Genomic DNA, 21,965 nt, shown 5'->3' with positions numbered 1-21,965 from the left:
TCAAGTTTCAGATTGGCTTTCTCTAGATATCCTCCAACACTAATCAATAATGCATATCGAGGTAGGGAATGATTTAGTATATGTAATACATTCCTCAATCACTTCAGTCAATGAAGAGTCATTATCTCGTCAACCAATCAAAATAATCGAAAACTGGCAATTCATTTGCACATAATTCTATATGAAAGAGTACTTTTATAATTAGTAGTGCTTCTTGTATAAACGTTTTCTTCATTTTTGATATATTTGGTATTACTGGGATAAAAGTTGACAAGCCTAAAGTATAATTTAGTATTCATTGTTTATTTGACATATAGTTACTTTAATTAAGTTCTATAATTGATGAATACCATAATCCCATTGGTTTCCATTGTTATTCGCAATCCATCCAGTCTAGTTAATTCACATTTACGCTAACAAAGATTAATCAAAATTCAGTCCTAAACATCAGCAACTAGATAACTTAAACCCTTATTATTAAGGACATAGGCATCATATGTGTTGAAAAGGTTTCGTGGCTATTTGGACTCGACTGCTCAGTGAATAATGAACTGAGTGTTTAAGGCGAAATGTCTATGGTTGAAATTCCAATTTGTGCATCAATACTGAGCTGTGACGGGTACATCCAGTTAATGAGTCCTAAATATGATGAAACACTCTTACTGGATTTCACTGTTAACTACAATCCACCTATTCTGAATAATTGTACTAAATTATATTTACGGACAAACTATTTAAAATTCATTAAGAGTTGGAAATATATCCCTAAATAGCTCACTATCATCAACTGTGAATATCTTAGATGTGTATTCTGTTGTGGAATTCAAAAGTATGCGTTGGAAAAGTTCACACAGGTTCAGAAAATGTTTGGAAACGCCTTATCCAATCACCGTTGAATAAAAACTCTTCTGAAACATTTAAAGAGTCAAGAGTTTCGTGTCAAATTCCTAATTGGATACTGACCTATACTGACACCATATTTATTATGGTCTTAGAAACTTCCAGAAGGCTAAGGTTGTGTGTAACATCGTTTTTCTGAACATAAACGAACCTTGAAGCAATGCGTTTTTCTTTCACACTTCGCGCATTTTCTCTAATGTTCAAGTTACCGTGTCGATTTAACGTGAGGTTATCAGAAGCGGCTTATCACATTCAATGCTTATGAATAATTTACCAACGCAGTTTATTGTTATTATTATTTAAGCACATAAACATTGGTACAAGGAAGCAACAGATATATATGCGCCACACAGATCATTCGATTTATGTGAGGGCTAGAACACTGCCTGGTCGCCTTAACAGAAGCGGGTGCTTTTCTCAGAGGGCCGCTTCCCGAGCCTTTGACCTACAGGTCTAATCCACAAGTCAGTGAAGCAACGTTAAAAGATGCAGTTCCATGGTGATCGGTAACCAACAGCAGATTCATACCTCTTTTGTCCCCTCAGAATCCTGAAGCCCATGTACACCATTGGTTTTGGATGAGAGTTTTCCAACTCTCCTAAATGAATCCTCCATATCTACTAACCTAGTTAAAGCCTCTGCTGGACATTCGCTTTTCATCCTCTCAATTTCGTAAACAGCACTCTAGTTTAGAGAAGGCAGTGAGTTATATGCACGTGGCCATGTGAGAGCATTTCGAGAGGGAGAACGGACTGTCCTCACTCTCGTCCGTACGAGGCATTCGAGGGGAGTTTATCCAATGTAATCTATAATAATTCCCTTTATGCTTCATTCATTCAACATTTTAAGGAACCTTACCATTGGAAATTTGTAAACGGGTTTCACTAGCGTTGAAATCCACAAGCCAACTAGGGACTAAACTTAAAATTTTCACGTCTTAGGTCAAGTACTTATTAACCTTTAGTCATTCATTACTATTAAAGATAATTTTTTCATTCCCTCAATATTATTGAACTGTTTAAATGCGTACACTAATTGTTTGTATTTATTCCGTTGGCATCTGTAAGCATCATTACCATGATTTTTCTACATAATTCTTTCTTTTCTTTTCTTGTCTATCAGATGTCGAATACGTTATCGTCTATTAGGACTTGATGAATTAGCCTCAATGAATGTTTGTGTAAATACAGCTTTTTCGTATGAAACTGTTGATACATCACCATCTTCAATATTGTCATCATCTGCAGCAACAGTAGCTGCATTCACTCCATCATTGAATATTCATTCAAATCATATAAGTTCAACATTTCCAACGAAAAATCATATCTCAATAGATGATTCCTTCATGTTAAACAATATGGCTGATTTACAATCATCATCTACACAGTCAATATCTGATTTGTTAATGATGAAATCATCTGATCTACAAATACACCACCAACAACAGCAAATTCTGAAACAACAGCGACAAACAGGAACATCAATTCAACAGAATAATGATGAGACAGCATCATCATCGTCATTAACTGCAACACGAATGTCAACTTATCTGCCTATTGATGATGATGAGATGATATCGATTCAAAAACCATCTGTTGGTCCATTACTCTTACATTTAATCGTTTATTTCGCTATAAATCTCTTGTATAATTCAATGTGTTTACTAGATCCATCAGTGAAACGAACTTGGTGGTATTTGCTTAAACGGTAAGACTGTTTAACTGTATTCTTTTCTATATTGTGTTTATTTATTGGTAGTAAGATAATTCTCAATGGACTTTATATTTGTGTTAATTTTTGTGATTTGTTTTAAAGCTAAAACTATCACAATACTTGATAAATTATTTATTCAACTTTACTATGATTACAGTTATTTATGCTACAGTTGGCTTTTTTTGGTGATTATATCATTAACTGGAATGTTGTTAATGGTTTAAAGACAGTTTCAGGTCGCTTACACTATAGAAGAATGCGTCTTGTTGAGATGCTTATAAAGGCCCGACCGTTGTTGCTACCTTGACGTGGTGGTCGGGCTTGCCTATCGTGATGAAGCAACCGAGCTATACTGGCTGGAACAACCGTTCCTCAAGGTCCTACCATGTCAGACAGGTCGGTTGAAGAGCGGTATGACTAAAAGCAACAAACCTAAGGTCCGAAGGCGAAGTCGTACTGCTGACTGTACAGAGGTGTGACAGCAGTAAGGTGTTTCCTTCAGACAACCAGCATGACAGCGATGCTGCCTTCCCACAAGGAGGGGTGGGGTTAAAAAAGGTCGACCCTAAAAATGTGCACCTCACCTTGCCTCACGGATTTCCGTCTCCGGCGGTAAGGCCCTTTGAAGAACGGAGCTAACACGTCAAAAACCTCCCACGAAAAGGCCGTGCGCGACCGGCCTCAAGCAGTTGTCCCTTGGGCACTGCGGTCACGCTCTCACGTCACTGAGACCGCCTCTAATCCAATTTCCTTTTCAGGTACCTCCAGAAGAACCCTTCCACGGTGTGGGCAACCGGGAAGTGATAATCGCCCTCATACCTCTAACAGCACCCAAGACCACTGTATTCATAATCAACTGACTGACTGACTGCTTATAAAGGTGACTAGATTATATGTGGTAGTTCGGACGACCTCGGAGCGTGACCATGATGTTCAAAGAACAACTGCTTGAGGTCGATCACACACAGGCTTTCTATAAGTATTTTTATGCAGGATAGCTCCATACTTTTTACACCTCACTGCCGGAGATAGAGGTCTGTAAAGCAAATGCTGATTGTTTGTGAAGAAAATACTCTACTGCCGTCACCATATGATAACCGTGATTAGTGGCTGAAAACTTTGGTTAATATAGCTCATAATCTATCTCAATGGCGCATATGAACTCATTGTTCATCTTCCTTTGGTTCTTGAGCTCCAACATTCCTTCATATAAACCTTTCCACTTTGATTTTTCGAACCATATTTTAAGTATTTATTTATTTTCATCATTATTATTGTCACACCTTTTTAAAATCCGTTTGTTATTCGTCTCATCATACCGTTGTTGTATAACCAGTTAGGTTAAGTCATATTTGTGTAGGGCTGTATGTTGGATATTAGTGACAAAGATTTTTTATACAACATATGTGATTATCAGTAGAAATCATTTAGAAAAATCACTTAGTTATTTCCAATAGTAAATTGAATTCTTGAAGTTATTCATTACATTATATTTTTACGTCTGTTATCATTGAAGAACATGTCAATGTAAAATTGACGAGCGATGCTATTTGTTGTAGAAGTAGGAGTAGGTTGTGGGTAAGCTAGTAGCGACCAAACCAAGAAGTGACACCAGTCATTAATAATTAGACTGAATCATGTTAGTAAGTGTTGACTGTTTAGTTGATGTTCTCGTGAATATCGTAACCAATAGTTAGAAACTTTGGGTAGTAATTCCAAAAAATAATAAAAATGATGCTAATGGATTCAATCCTTGTTCTTTTTTCAAATCTGAGTTCCGACTTCTCTTTGGTCATCTTTGTTATTTTCTCTATACCTAATCTTTTCTACTATTACTAATAAAGACAATGTGTTATAACTTATACTACTCTGGGATTATTTATCTTGAAATTATTTGATCTCATTGTGTTCATATGCTATGATAATTTAAACTGATCCATTTATTCATTAATTTCTACGTTCCTTATAATGATGTGTTCAACTATTTTGAAGTTGAATTAATCTTTAGCCATCTACACATACACAGTCATATAGGCGCATGTCTGTTCAATCTGTTGTCTTGTATCTTTTTTCTTTCTTTCTTGTTAATTACCAGTTGTATGCTGAACATATTCATATATTTTATCTTTCATTCTATGTTATATGTATATTATTACAGAGTTATGTTTTGGCTTCAACGTAAAAAGAGAAATTACTTTCATCATCAACAACAACAACATCCACGTAACCGGCATCGCTATCAACACCGACATTATCATTCGCCTTATTCACATGATTATAGTGATAATGATAATGATCGTGATATTGTTCATAATAATAGTAATAATGAGAATGAGAATAATCTTGGCATCTTGAATGATAATGATGATTTCATTAAATCTTATTTAAATCATTTAATAATTGGATTCAGTTGGTGGGATCCTGGTTTCTTTATAATACCTACACCGATTCTATCAAATAATGATTTATGGAGAAAATCTGGCGTATTTTATCTACATGAAAAATATTCTAAGAAATTACAAGATTTTGAATTAGTCAAACGTAAATCAAATCGTTTTACTGATCATGATAATAATTATTCTACTACTAATACAAATACTACTACAATGATTAGTAGTAGTATGTTAAATTGCACTGACAATAATGATGGCAATCATCATCATCGTCATAAACTTGTCAATAAAATTAATCATACTACTGATCATGACATTGTGGATTTTAATGCAGACAATAATGATAATAATAATAACATCCTAGAGCAATTGGATCATGTAGTGAGTCCATTGGAATCCTTATTACTGTTGTTACAATCAAACACATCAAATCCTCAACATTTATCGAATTTATTATCGAAATTACTACTTTTATCAGTGAATAACAATAATTCGAATGGTTTATTAGAACAGTCAGTTTTAAATCAGCAACGAAATTCACAATTATCTTCAACATCATCTTCATCACCACCGTCTTCAATTCATGATAATAATAATAATAATAATAATAATAATAATTTGGAAACTTTATTATTGTTCGTTTCACGCCAATTGTATCAATTATCATCTACAACTGGGTTGACAGGTATCTCTAATGATAATGGTCCTGTTAAACATCAGGATAATGTTATTACTACTAGTTCCACAACTAATACTACTATTACTACTAATAATAGTAGTATTGGTCTTAGCCAAAATACTAATCATAATTTAACTGGCAATACAATGATCAATCAAACAACAGAATTGATTCCGACTACTTTGATTCGTAATAGTAGTAATGTTAATTTGACTGGGAGTAATCATCATCATTCCAATCATTCTTTGTCCCATCAGTCAGATCTAACAGCCACATTGACTGCGGCAGCTGCCTATGAACAGTATCAAAAACAGTTATCGGATTTAACAGCAGTAAGTTGATTTGATTACCTAGGAAGAGGTTAATTATGTAGTTTTTGCCGATAACTTTCATAACAGGCTGATACCAGCTGAAGATTAACAAAAAACCAAGGGGTATTGAATAACTCTAACATAAAGATTCACCAGGTTGTATGGAAAGCTTATGTCCCTGTGGAATTCAGTCATGTCGATAGTTGCACAATCATCGCCACTTATACTAAGTGACCGTTGCATTATTTTATACATACACCATTAGATTGGAGCCCAGTGTTTTGAAAATATTATGCTGGTCACTTAACCTAAAGTTCCCTATGCATGATACCTTGCAAGATCATAGTTGAACACTGCTGAGGAGTTATAAACTGGGGTAAAAACAGTTGTCGATCACTCACCAGTAGTTATCGATTGTTCTATTTCTGATTTCGATCTATAAAAACTGGTTAAGTTGAATCATTCTTATCAGACTTATTCAATTATACGATCATTATTTCTACTCATTTTTTCATTTTAGAGCATCACACAACGTCGAAGCAGGCACAAACGATTATTATCTGGACGTTCGTCAAGTAAATTACTTTTTTGATGTATATAAGTGTATATCATATTCACACTGCTCATGTGTTTACGAATATAAATCTGTAGAAACCTGTCATTTCAGCCTCCCCTGATGTGATCAAAATTTAAATTGTCAACATTTTGGTTGAACCTCTTTTCCTGGTAGCTAATAAAAATCTGGCATTCAGTTGAATAACACTTTCGGTCCTAGCAGTTATTAGAACATTGGCGTACATTGTTGAATCAAGCACCGAATTCTAGAAAGTTACTGAATACTCCTCGGGCTCCAACATTTAGTCAAAATGGTTTTCCCAAAAGACTGATCTCCGTTTTTTGACCCCATGGGTTTAATCCACAAAGCGATTGATGCAGTCCGATGGTAGCCGTTAATTAAAACAAGTTTATACGCCATTCGTTCTCTCGATATTCTGGAGCTCAAGCAACATATTGGTTTGAGATTGGGACACTCCAACTTCCCCAGGCTAAAATCTCCATGTCCATCAACCAGGCCTAATCTCCGAATGTTTGTTTTTCATCCTCTAACTTTCGTGAAAACCATGCACCACATAAGGGCAGCGGATCGAGCTTACTTTCCTGAGGCTATTAATCCATCCCCATATAAGAGCATATTCTAAAGTAGAGTAAACTCTCTCCACCCTCAGTTATAACAGCATTTGGGGCCAATAATTGAATACGACCATGTAGGGTATTTTGAATGGATTTAATTATGTATTTACTACAAGTGTATTGTAAGAGATCATATAAATATAGGATAATATGTTATTGAATAGTTATATGTTGCATTAACTGTCTCATAACTAGCAATTCATAGATCAATTTATATGAAGTGAACTTAGTTTCCGTTCTAGTTAGCATTCATCATCAAAGTGTACCTACAATATTGAAGAAATTGATTATTCTTGTCACATTCGCATCACCCAACTTCACCGTCCGTATATTTACCACTGAGCTTTTAGGTACTCGACGGACCTCATATAAGACTAAAATACGTACACTGATTGGTCACTCAGTAGTAATCAAGATTAAAACAGATAGATAAAGGGAAATGTTTTCCTTTGTTATTTATACTTGATAGTTAAAGTCGAAATAAATACCTTTAGCCATAATCTATTGTCCTAATGTAATTTTCAGGCTTTAAAGCACTATTTAAAGTGATCACTAATTATTAGCTAGTGGAAGTTGTTTTAAACACTTGAGTAGACGATTTTGCTAGTATTCTAGGCATTTGATTTTAAATATTTCACCTATATGACGCAGGAGACTGGATATAATTTTTATGAGCAGTACATATGCTAGTGCTTTACGAATGCAACACCTTAACAATCATCAAATGCAATAATAAAAATGAAGAAATTGTTTTTTTTTTGGGAGAATCCTTTCATTGACTGACTAACTCTCCAGTCAGAAATATTATAATATAACTATATATGGTTTATATCAGATGGGGTTATGTGGATATTGTAGTAATTTTAATAGTTGAGATCATGAATCAATTGAAGCTATACCATCATGGAAAACCTGGAAGCACTGGAAGGCCTTTTCGTCTTACTGTGGGACTTCTCAACAGTGCGCGTCCATGGTTTATGGTTTATCAGTGATCTTAAAAAAACTTACAGTAAGCCAGTATATTAAATGGTTAAGCAGACAATGTGAACAGTTTTATCTAGTATGAAATAAATTATGCAGAACTTCGTTTTGGAGTGTTTTATTTTATTAAAGATTTTGCGATATTTATCCACCATTCATCTCGATAAATGATATTGGAATTGCTAGAGTATAAATAGAAAAATACCTCTGGTTTGTTGGGTAAACAATTATAGATCTCTTTCATGAGTTCTCTATGTTTTGTGATGATCTAGGTAACATATGGTAGAAATGTAAAAAAAAATAATTATATCTACAAATGACTAATCACTGAGTGAAATGACAGGTATCACGGATGTCAAGTCTTTCTTTATTGATGACCACATTCTGTCTATCAAGTTGTAATGTGACCACTAATCTAAGTGATTCGATATCGCGTGTACTATGTTGATATCCAAAGTGGTGGTCGGAGGTCGTCAACAGGAAGCTTTGTACTTGGATTTTATCCTATTCGGCACTCGTTAACAAGGTGTATCCGCCAGGGAACATCATTCCCCTCAAGATTACAGATACGCCCAACTGACACGTGTCAAATGATATGAAATCTTTGTCCAGGGTTTCCTTCCGACTACCTTCAACTACCACGTTACACAATTATATCCACCATGATTATGGTCGCAAATAATCGAACAACTTAATGATATATTTCAGCTTCATATCAATTTTTATATTCAGTCAACCTTTAAATATCAGATTAGAATCTCGTTTATTGATATACACCTAATTCCGTATACAGAACAGCCCATTGTTATACCTTGAGGATCGCGGTCCAATATCATTTGCCAATCACTAATCAAGGTTCTAATTCGAATGTACTCTACTTCGCGTTTTCCACTTTTTCGACAGCCTAGTGTCCATAATTTTATCAAGTACAGGCTCGATCAGTTATTTTCAAGTTAGTGATCAGCCTCTGCTATGTTTATATTTCAAATAGACGTAGTTTATACACAAACAGTCCAGACCTCATTACATCATAAAACAAAAATTAAAAACTATGCATGAACAAGTTGGAAGTGGCTGTGAATAGGGCTTACTTACTGACTTACGCCTGTTACTTCTCGTGGAGGAATATAGGTCGCCCATCAGCATTCTGTATCGAACTCTGTCCTGCACAATCCTTTCCAGTTGCTACTCATTTTTTTGATGTATGCTTCCTATTCTCGATGCAGTGTGTATTTGACCTTCCTCTCCCGTTTCCCTTCAGGATTCCAAGTTAGCTCTTTCTTCGTGATGCAGTTTGATGATTTCCTCAATTTATGTCCTATCTACTTCCAATTTCTTTTCATTATTTTCTCTTCAGCTGGAATAGGACAGACTGTAAATAGTCAACTGACAACAAGTTAGGAATAGTAAAATGTAAAACAGTATGTAATGAGTCAACTGAAAGCTTATGATAAGTAAAACATATAAGCATAGTAATTCAGGTACTTAGTAATTACGTAACAAAATTATAATTAAAAATTACAACTAAAAAAACCCGTTCTAACTTTTATAATATTCATTCTGTCATAACACTTACCATTAGTTATATCTTATTATTTACTCACTTAACATAAATATAGACCTAATAATGTAAGTAGAATCTGTAAATTGTCACTTTAATGATAAGAAGCAAATAATTTTAATGCTTATCACTTTGTTGATTTTGTTTATCTGAATATACTTTAGTTGTTTATTCGAGTCTTTTTTCTTCTTTTTTCTTTAAAAACATCATTATTCATTCAGTTCGTCGTCGTAGTCAGTCGCATAGTCTACCTACAAATGGTTTATTTTTACCTAGTTTAACTACATCAATGAATGTTACCAATAATAGAATAAATTCTTCATTATATTCTACAGAATCCAAATCAATCGAACAACCATTTACATCAATACGAACAGGAACAATAACAACAACAACAGCATCAGCATCATGTTTACCACTTGGAAGAAGAGGTTCATTCAATGTACTGCAAGCTGCAGCTTCTATGTTTGCTGCTGCAGCTGTCGCTTCTACCAAAATGAGTAATAATGTTAAAAGTAATACTAGTAATAATTCTTTCAATAATCGACGCCGATTAAGTCAATCTGGTTTAAGTGGAATTGATACATTTTCTACACATTTTTTGGATAGTTCTAGTGGTACAGCTTCAGGTTAGAATGATTTATTTTTCTATATAATACGGTTTTTAAACAAATTATTTTTATCACTATAGGGTTATGGAGATTATTGTGTTTCATTTAAATCATGAACCGAACAATTTTAGGCCACCATTGAAAATCTGAAAGCACTAAACAGACGTTTCTTCCTAGTATAATGCTAATCAGTAATGTACACTAGTGACCCTTCACATGGGAATCGAATTCAGGACCTTCGATCTTGCGTTCAAACGCCTAAAGTTTAGACCACTAAGTCGGATGCATGTTTCATCTTATGTAACAATCCGTCGGTTAGATCTTAATGTTGATGATTAACCTTGGAACTCGAACCTAGTACCTTTCACTTTAAATGCCAATGCGTCATCCACGGATCTACTCTATCCAGATAACTACCTATTTTCTCAACGGATATAATGTTTAGATAATTATCATAAAGGACTTAAAGTTTTCAACAGTGATGATATTCAGGACTGAATTTTTATTAATCTTTGTTAATGTGTCGTGTATGAATCCCATTGGTATAGCCATTTTTACCACATGTTGTACAAAATATATTGATTTTGGCTAATAGTGCAATCTAGTCAGTTCATTTCATCCTATTCGAGGGTCTTCAACTGAATGTAGAGCCTATCTGGAGTTTAGAACCTCCTAGTAGTCGAAATTAAAACGTCTTAACTATTAAACAATCGCTCCATATTGATTTGCACACCAGTCTTGCGAATTCCTACTTCAAATTCATTATATCAGTTACGTATAGATATAATGATCATACAACACGCACCAATATCAGTTAGACAATGGTTAAAAATAAGGAAAGACTGGCTTCGAGACCGAAGATCCTTGGTCCGATCCTCAGTGGAGTCATGAATGCTCACTGGTAAGGAGGATGGAATACCTGTCCAGTGCTTTCTGGTTTTGGTTGGTTATCTAACTAAACTCACTCCATGATGTAGACTGTGAAAATTCCACAATTCCTTGCAAATTTCCCATACTAATAACTATACAATATCTTAATATTTATAACTCACTTATTCATTAGTTTTATGATTTTATGGAAACCGATCATTTTATTCGGTAATTGTGTATTTAGTTGGATTATTCATCATTAAAAATTCTAACCACAACTTTCTATCATAAACATTCTGGTTCAAAATTTCGCAGATATGATCTGGTTGATAAAAATGCATAGATCATGGTAGTTATAAATTTTATGTTAAAACCATCTTAAAGAACTTAATTTCCACGTGACTTCAATGTAAACATTTTGGATAAAATTTGACAATACATGTATGTTGATGGTGCAGAATTCTAAGTGAAATAACTACTTATTTACCATACAAGGTATATGAATTAGTTACAGTTTGACTGAAATCATGAACTGATCTAAATTAGACCATCATTGAAAATCTGGAAACACTCAACTTAGATCAGTTCATGATGTCAATGAAATTCAGCAATCTCCACAACCTGATACTGGAAAAAAACCTAGTTTAAGTGTTGCATCCTTTAGTCTATTTATTCTTACCATTTCTCATGACACCATTGTTGCTTTTTGGGATACTGGTGAGTTAAGATATATCTTTGTGTTGTGTCTGGTCCCTCGAAAATGAAAAAAAAACAGGCTTATCTACTCGATAGGTAAGATTGAGGAGCTCTGCGATATTCATTTAAAACCCTAACAGCTTCACTTCATTTCATTTATAGCTTTTGGTGGAAGTCAAATCTCGTCAACATCCATTCGAAGTGCTTTAACTAGTGTCGGTCTATCTCATCGTCATCACCGCCATCATCATCATCGTCGCCGACGTCAAAACAATCATACTCGACCATCTTCAACATCTGAAGCTCGATTAATTAATAGTATCAATAATTATAATAATAGCACTCTGAATAATATACAATCTAATACCATTGGTCTATCGACCACTACAAAGTATAATAATAGTAATAATAATAATGTACATAGTATGGGCAGTCGAATGTCATCATTACGATCAATATCATGTGCTTCTTCGTCAGGTGCTGAATCATACAACTCGTATCGATTATTAATTAATCAAGCTGGTGCAAGTTGGCGCGAATTATGGCGTACACGAATGTTATTAATGCATGTGTTACGTTGGGCTGAAAATGTTACATCATTTATGCAACCGAACACTAACACTACTACTACTAGTAATAATAATAGTAGTAACAATATAAATTCCAGTGTACTTAATAATGAATTTAGTAAATCACAAATCAGTCTATCAAACCATTTTGATGCACCCATAAATAATAATATAGACTGTGTGAAAACACCGACAACATGTATTACTACTACTATGATGACGGTGACGACGACCACATCAGCTATTGTTACCACTTGTAGTTGTGACGATTTCAGTGATAGAAGTAGAAGTAGTCCATGCAATATTAATCAACAAATGCCGGTATTCACGTCTAAACCTACCGATGGTATAAATGATTTCAATGGACAACTAACTCAATTGATAATGTCATTGATTGAACAACAAAACCAGAATCAATTTGTCAATCCTGGAATTGGATCCCAATCAAAACTGGACATAGATACACAATTATCAACTAACCCACTGAATAATTTGCATATTGAATCACCGTTACAAACAGTTATTACTACTATGACAACAACAACTACTACTACTATAAGTAGTATCAGTCATTTCGTTGAACAAACACATCAGTTGACCACTATGGATCCTATGATGGCAGCAGCATTTGCTGCGGCAACAGCGGCAGCTACTGTAGCTCTACAACAACAACAAGCTTTACGCCAGTCGTCGCCATCGAATTCAACATCATCTCCCGCTGCTATCGGCGCTGTTACTTTTGGTACCCCGACATCTACCATTCACAATTACAACAATGATATCAAAATGTCTCATCAAAATGTTAATACAAGTAATGCAAATATTAACAGCCAATTCTGTCATAATGTAAATCATCCAGTTATGACACATTGGACTACTGGATCATGTTCACTAGGACCGATGGTTTGTTGTTTATACTTTAAATGTTTTTTTTTTAGTATTTCAATGGTGTTGTGTTTCTCGATCCAGATGACTTATAATTATGAAACTTTCATTTTCTTAGGGGGCCAATCCCGAACCTTTGACCTAGAGGTTTAACCCACAAGACATTAAAGCAAGGTTAGGAGATGCAGTTCCATGGTAGCCCGTTACCACCAATAGGTTCATACGCCATTTGTTCAGTTAGGATTCTGGAGCCCATATGCACCACTGGTTTGGAATCAGGGTTTCTCAACTCTTCTAGATGGATCCTCCGTATCCACTGACCCGGTTAAAGCACCGAACATTCACATTTCTTATTCTAAATCTGGTACACAACACCTCTTCTGTGAGAAGTCAGTGAGTAGGACTTTCCTGGCTTCACAACCAAGCTATGCAGCTCAATGAATGAAACCACCAAAACCATTGACCTCATCTACAATATATTTTCCATCATTTCGAAACTGTAAACTACCAAAAAAATAAAACAAATAACTATAGGAATTATAATTCATTTTTTTAATTGAACAACTTGTAAAATAAACAAATGATTTCCGTCTAATTTGTATAGTTAACTAAATTTTAATTCCTGGAGTGTACAGTATAATCTTTTAAAGGTTTCAAACCATGATACACTTTAATTGGTACTAGTTATTTGTATTTTATCTGCCCCCAAATGCCGTGGTACGGCCGAGGGTGGGGAGAGTCAACTCCCCTTCTCGAAATACTCCCACATGGCCACGCGTATACAGCCACTACCAGAGAAGTCCTACTCACTGCCTTCTCGTGACCATGGTGTTGTTTGCGAAATTGATAGGGCGGAAAGAAAATGTCCGGCGCGTCGAAAGGGTTGGCGGATATGAACGGTTTACTTAGGGGAGTTGGAAAAGCCTGATTCCAAACCAATGGTGGACATAGGTTCCATGATCTTGAGGGAAAAAACGGCGTATGAACCAATCGTTGGTTACCAACTACAATAGGACTGATGATGTTGCTCCACTGCTTTGTGGATCAGACCTTTGGGTCGAAGGCTCGGTTTGTGGTCTCATAAGAACACTACCTACTTCGGTCTGGGCACCCGGGCATTATCACAGCCTACACACAAATGAGGTGAATTGCGTGGCTCGTATGTATTCGGTGCCCCTTTCTATCAATATTTATGTATTTAAATAAATAAATAATCTTCGGATGACTTAGAAGCGTAAGTCGATGAAATGCACAATGTTTCACCAATGAAACCGGTAATCTAGTTTCTTTTCTTAATGAATATTAGTTCTCACTTATAAGGATAATAGCTTTAGTCTTTCTATTAATTTATATTTTCGACACTGACTCTTCCTGTCATTTAATTTATTGTTCTCATGTTTGGTTTACTAATCAAATAGCCTATCTTAAGGTTATGTTTTTTTTATACACAGAGTTGTTCTACTTCAGTTTTGTTTTCTTGAATGTCAAGCTTCTGCTGATCTCCTAACTTGTCTTTGTTTCCCATTTTGTTGGGGATTGTTATTGAAGTGTCATAAATCAGTGATTCGGTCTGTCAAATTCTCGTACAACCAGTCTTAAAAGAATATTCCAGTAACTCGTAGTTACGTATTACCTAAGGCTACAGCCAAATTTTAACAGGTCTATAGCGTTCTTCGAAACTCATTGTTATTTGAATACATTGGTAGCCCACACTGTTTTTACTAGTAAATGATTGACACTAAGCATGGAATGTAAATCGAAAACCTTCAAACATGATGTTAATTTTTAGTTCGTTATTTATTACTGTTATGTGTTGTGTTGTTCAGTGTTTGATTCTGATACCAACACACAAGCCTCCTATATTCGATCTTAATCATTTACACGATATATATAACAAGCTACCAGTAGTTTATGTCTCATTCCTTAGAAATCCAAGCCATCTCTTGTCGCTCATCATTCACATGATTACCCCAATTTATCTTTATGACATTCTGGATTCAGTTATTTATAATTAACATACAGCCTTGAAAAAATGTACGTTGGTCAAAGTTTGCATAGCGCTTCACCACAACAAGATGGAATCAACATTATGAGTAACTCAGTAATCGAAATCATTATTCTGTAGAAATAGTAATGAAAAAGACAAAACATTGAGAATATAGTTGAAAAAAAAACCCAGATTAGAACGTTGTATATGAAGGAATATTGTAGCTCAAGATTTAAATGAGGATAAAAAGCATAGGAAAAAAAATCCGTTCTACTGTGACCAGTTATGAACCATGTCACGCAATGTCTTGAAGTAGTAGTTTACATCTATCAACATAACTTATTCCTCAAGTTCATCATCGTGGATTAGAATAAAATTTGTATATATGCTTGTCTATTAGCTCTTAATCATTGTTTGCTGACTCCTTCAATTTTTATCGGTCTACTTTATTGATTATTTTTTACTTGTTTTTCAGCCGCAAGATATATATCACTCATCAAGTGGTCAGCATTTAACATCACCAGCATATAGTCCTTCCAAGAATAATGATAATAATATCCCGCATATAACACCAATCAAAAATATTTCACCCTATTCACAAACTACTAACAACTGGTTCCCTGAAATACCATCAACCTCTAATCGTCATCATCGTTCGTCATGTGATCCAAATACTTTGAGAACTGTTCATATGTTAAACAATAATAAATTTGACAATCAACAAATGAATATAAATAATAATAATGTTAATTATGATATGAATACGATAGGACCATATCATAATTATTTTATGCAACCAAATTCTACGTATACAACTAATGTATCTTCTGATGAAAATCACCATTTTTATCAGTGTACTACTGCACCAGATCTACTTTTGGATCATGAACAACTTACTACAACAGAAAGATCTAGAAATATATCTAATCCATCACCAAGTTGTTCATCATCACAATTATTATCTCGACACCAACAATATCACCACCACCACCAACAACAACTGCCTGTAAACTGTCTAATAGATAATTGTAATCATTCTGTAATTCGTTTAACTAATTCATTTCATTCACCTGCTAACAACACTGTTAGTAATGTTTCACAAATTCCAATGTTACCTTTCTCTTCTACATTATCCTCTGTGCCGAATTCACAACAAAGTAATTATACATTATGTCCTAATGTAAGTTACTATATTTTATGTTATATTGGTTACCATTTATATAATTAGCATTAGTGTTTTTTAGTATGGGGTTGTAGAGATTGTTGAATTTCATTGAAATCATGAACTGATCTAAGTTAGACCATCATTGAAAACGCTTAACCTATAACTAGACCACTAAGTTAGCATCCAACGCGTTCATGTGCGAGACCTAAGGTCCTTGGTTTAAGTCCTGCGCACAAGGTCCTGAATGAGCACTACTCAGAAGTCCCATACTAAGACGAAATGGCCTTCCACTGCTTCCAGATTTCCCATGATTATCTAATTTGAATTGGCTCATGATTTCAACGAAGTATTATTATATTTACTTTACAGTAATCAGAAGTCCTAATGTAAAACTGTTCAGTTATGGTTGCCACCAATACTTTATTCTATAAAGTTTGGTAGATAATTGTATTATTAAAAATATTATACGATTATTGAAGTGTTTTTCTGTGGAAGTGAGTAAATTATTTCATGTAAACATACCAGTTGTTTACAATTGATTGATTATTTATCAGATTGTAGACATACATCTTGTTGTTAACCAGTTTCAGCTAGTATGAAACATGAGTTCAGGGTTACCTATCGATTACTTTTAATCATCTAACACACTAGAAATTGTTCATTGAATTTATCTGGTTTCTTATTAATATCTTCTTAGAATCATATCTATTTGTTTATAATTATTGAAGTGTCAGTTCTCTACAGAATGAATTCTCTAAATTAATGTTGTTTAAATACGTGAACAGGCATTCATGGATAATATCAGTCAGTTAGTCAGCTACAACGCAGGACCAGACATATATATGCTACGGTCGAAGCTGCCCCACCACATTATTATTTACTATTTATTTATTTTAACGCATAGATATTGGTACAAGGAGGCACCAAGTAGATATGCGCCACACAGATCTCATTTGAAGTGTGTGAGGGCTGTGATACTGCCAGGGTGCCCAAATCGAAACACATGGATTTCTTAGGGGACCACACTCGGAGCCTTCGACCTGAAGGTCGGATCCACAAGGCAGTGAAGAAACGTAAGGAGATGCGTTACCATGGTAGCCGGTGACCAACGATTGGTTCATACATCATTTGTTCCTTCAGGATACTGGAGCCCATATGACCATTGGTTTGGAATGAGGGGTTTCCAACTTTCCTAGGTGGACTCTCCATGTCCACCAACCCGGCTAAAGCTCCAGACATTCGCTTTTCGTCCTCTCAATTTCGTAAACAACACCCGTGGTGCGAGAAGGCAGTGAGTAGGATTTCCCTGGCAGAGGCATTTGGGGGCACAAGATGAACACCAAATGCATAGAAGTAGTTACTTCAGTGGTAGTAATATATCAAAAATAGATTGCATACAAGAATAAGATACAGTGAGAAATAGTTAGTTCGTAGAAAGAAAGGCATAAAGTAATTTTAATCCGATGGTTTAAGGGAAGACAAGCAGTGTACACCCCTACACCCATGTGATCGATTCTGAATCATGTCACCCAGAGTCTCCAACTACTGGCTGCGGTAGTGGCACGGACCACAACGAAGTAGTCTGCATCTAACAATATGGCTCAGATCAGAAGTTGTTGGCTTTATAGATTGATGCAACTTTTCGGTTTGGCCGCTCGTAACTTCCATCTGTCTCCAACACTAGTCAGCATTGAGCGTCGTGGTAGTCAGTGGTTGGGCATGCATAACATGTCGCTTAATCATCTCAGTCGATAAGGCTACACAACTTCATCAAATGATTTACCATCATCATGCCCTAATACTCTGCGTCTAACCTCACTATTACTTACCCGGTGATCCCAACAGATTCCGACCATATTTTTAAGACATCTGTGATCAAATACTAGTAACATACTACTATCCTATACCCTTACTGGCCTTGTTTCTCAGCCATAAAGTAAAACCGAACGAACTGCTGCTCTGTATACTCATCCTTTAACTGATAGACGGATATCTCGCCTTCGCCATAGGTGACGTAAGGTGGCAAAAGCCAAACGAGTTTTTCGAATCCGTGCAGAGATTTCATCGGACACCAACCCATTAGGGTTGATCGATCAGACTTCAAACATAGGCTAAATGGCATGAATGATATTGTGAAGTAAGATTTCAGAATACTTGACTTACATATTGTAATCATGTCAAATAGGGAAATCAAACTTCAAAATCAACCACTGACATTTATAACTACATTCTTATTACAAAATACTATAAATTGAGTCAATCAGCTGTTTATTTTCTTTCAAATAAAACATCTTTTTGTATGACATTTTTCTCTTTCTTTACAAGTACCATTCTGCTTTATTTTGTATGATTCCAATTACTATAGATCCATTCAATTTAGTAGACCATACAATCATTATTTTGTGCCAGTTATTCATCATTCAACTTTAGGACTTGTCATAATTGTGTATCAGTCTAAAAGAATGTATACAAATTTATATTTGGTCAGCTCTTCTCTGATTTTTCAACTTGTGAGGTACATATTCATGTAATTAACTTCGAATCATGTTAAGTGTGAAGGATAGTAACACTACTCACTTATTCATATCAAAGTAGGTTTATTGGGGGGTTCAAACCTTCGGATTAGCAGTTTTTATTTCAAAGGAAAACAACAAGAGTTCGTTTTTTTTATGGGTTGGGTTGTATTTCAACCCGTGTGATCTTCCAGTAGTGACAGGTAAACAGTTGTATTACCCTCTCTCTCTCTCTCTCTCTAGTACGATTATCTTTTAGTTCACTTGTATTGTCAGTAATACCGGTAACCTTCTAAGTACCAATTGACGCACTGGCCAATAAACAACAACCAAGTCGTTGAGGTTTATCAGTCCTTGAGCTCCTAACCCAGTAGCCAATCAGAAGACGAGGGTAGAAAACAGATTAGTTTTCTATTATAACCGATTCATTCATGACTCAAAAGCCCATACAGTAACATAACGTAAAACACTGACCATTCATCGATATCATTAAGAAATTACAATAGCAATCTAAATACGCCATAAGTGAAAGAAAACTGAGTAGTATGTACAGTACGCACCAACAGTTCACGTGTCACGGAAAAGTGTACAAGCAGGAGAATATAAGCATACAGTGATTTAAGCGTTTAAGAATTAATGAAGAAAATTAAGAACAATAACTTCAAGTAAGAGACAATTCTGAAATTTCCGACTTCTTCATTACTCATCCCTTTATAATATAGTTGAAAGTTGACTGGATTTACTCCTGACCTACTACTGCTCCACTTAGTTTAATGTCAAGAGTGGGATTCGAACCCATATCTATACAGTTGGTTAGGAAAATGTATATATTGACTATTTCTAAATAGTAATATTTCATTCTAGATATTATTTTCACACTTTTATCTCACTATATGTATAGACATGTACAAATCCATATATTGTAACTGAAAGTCCACTTGTTATCAATGAACAAAATCCCAAACAATCTCTAATTACATCTCAAAACTATATTCTTGATTGTGAATCCAATGTAAAATTATTACGCAATCCATCTGAAAACGCTATCCTCACCAGTCGTAATAATAATGACTCAGATGCGTTTGATAGTGAAGATGAAATTGTTTCAGTAAATGAAGACGATGGTGAATTTCTTGAAGTTGACAGCGATGACATTAATAATAACAATCCTGAACATAATGACCAACACCAAAGTCAACAACATACAAATTTGTTATTTACACATATTCCCTATATTGTAACAAATCAAAGTTATGCTAATAATTATGAACCAATGATTGAATTGAATGCTAATTCACGCGAATATTTTATTCCTGGTTTTGTAAGTTCAACTTACCATCATCATCATCATCATCATCATCATTTGACTACAATTGAACCAGTTAAAGTCACTACAACAATAACAACAGCAATAAACACAAGAACAACAACTCATTGTCTTCCATCTCATCCTTTGTCAGTTTATTCGAATATCTTAATGCAAACTAAATGTTCTACATATATTAGTCCAGATGATGGTGAAATATCTAGTGTTAGTCAAAGTGCTAGTCAAGTTGTTCCATGTGCATCATCACCATCGTCTTCATCATCTTCATGTACAGACCCATCATCTTCGTCATCCTCATCATCATCATCATCATTTTCAAAGTCTAAATTATTGCCTAAATTAAATTCATATAATGATCAATTAACTCCTAATCCTATTGTCGTTACTTGTGCACAACTTGATCATATCGTCACTGATCCTTCACCGTTATCTTCTTCTTATTCTGTTACTTTATCTCAGCATATTGATCAACATAATGATTCTATTATCAATGTACATCATATCAAATTGTTACCACTTGATAAACAATCAAATTTAAATGACACAAAAATGATCGATGAAACAACAACAATGTAAATTCATTGTTTATTTTTCTTTTTTGATTCCAACTAGAAACAATCTTACCTCCCCCCCCATTTTCTTTTACCTTACCTTTAGTCTTTTCTTTTTACACAAATAATCCTTAAAATAAAAATTGTTTTTATTTATTTGAAATAAATTGTGTTTTGTTTACTTTTATGATTTTATTAAATAGATAAGTTTGTTTCTCAGAGAAGAAAGAGTGTTTGTTTTCTTCATTCACTTACTCACTCCCTCTCCCTCTCTCACTTCACTTTAGTATTCTCATAACAACATGTAACCCTTCTTTTCTCTTCGTTTTTTAACTCTTTAAGTTTCATTACATTCTACTTACTTTTCCATTGTTATTCCCCTAATCAGTGTGTTATGATTATTTATTATTATTATTATTACTATACATTGATTAGTGGATTTATTTTATTAATTAATGAATTCTATTAGGGAATTATTGCATTTTCATACAACTATACCTATACTATATATAGAGAAAGAGGTATGGCTTCCTTCGTTTGTTTGTTTCTTTCTTTCAAATTGTCCGGTACACTTTTTCATCATTATAAAAATATAACAAAGAGAAGAAGAAGAAGAAGAATGACAAACGAAACTACCAAGCACCTATTTAATTTTTATTCTATTTTTTACTCATTCAATTATTCCACTTCTATTCATGTGTGTATGTAAAATAAGAATTGAATAATGAAATGAGTTAAGGATAAAGGCCTTTTTTTTCCTCATCATTTATACATCTCATATCGTTTCTTTAATATATATTTATCTAATTTGTGTTAAATTACTTTTGATTAACTATTAAAATGTATTTGTATGTATAATAAATTAAGTAGTTACATTGTTGTATCCAAGTCGATTACTGAATATACGTGAGTGTATGCGTACTTATGTATGTATGTGTATATGTGTTTTATTGGTAACTTACCCATCACCCCCCCGTCTTCTTCCCTCTCCTTGTCTCTCTCTCGCTTTCTCGCACATTATATTCATGTTAATATGTGTTATTGAATGACCGGTGTGTTCCA

At 34.5% G+C, this 21,965-nt stretch overlaps 1 protein-coding gene across 2 annotated transcripts in view; it reads left to right on the top strand.

The window, feature by feature from the left end:
* Nucleotides 1–20,928, top strand: part of MS3_00009686 (uncharacterized protein) — a gene marked incomplete at both ends in the record, with an annotated part of 63,368 nt that extends 42,440 nt beyond the window's left edge. Inside the window, 7 exons of one of the 2 annotated variants that reach the window (XM_035731251.2) lie at nucleotides 2,023–2,607; nucleotides 4,772–6,017; nucleotides 6,517–6,571; nucleotides 9,951–10,358; nucleotides 12,069–13,378; nucleotides 15,823–16,527; nucleotides 19,927–20,928. In XM_035731251.2, the coding sequence (XP_035588107.1) occupies nucleotides 2,023–2,607; nucleotides 4,772–6,017; nucleotides 6,517–6,571; nucleotides 9,951–10,358; nucleotides 12,069–13,378; nucleotides 15,823–16,527; nucleotides 19,927–20,928 (5,311 nt within the window). Of the gene's footprint in view, nucleotides 1–1,646; nucleotides 2,608–4,771; nucleotides 6,018–6,516; nucleotides 6,572–6,663; nucleotides 7,442–9,950; nucleotides 10,359–12,068; nucleotides 13,379–15,822; nucleotides 16,528–19,926 lie in introns of those variants that run through there. The other variant, XM_051218089.1, reaches the window with a different exon arrangement.
* Nucleotides 20,929–21,965: the final 1,037 nt, after the last annotated feature.

This window comes from Schistosoma haematobium, chromosome 7, assembly GCF_000699445.3.
Source record: "Schistosoma haematobium chromosome 7, whole genome shotgun sequence".
Lineage (NCBI taxonomy): Eukaryota > Metazoa > Platyhelminthes > Trematoda > Strigeidida > Schistosomatidae > Schistosoma > Schistosoma haematobium.
The sequence above is the reverse complement of the archived record's forward strand: the minus strand, read 5'-3'. Positions and strand labels throughout refer to the sequence as shown.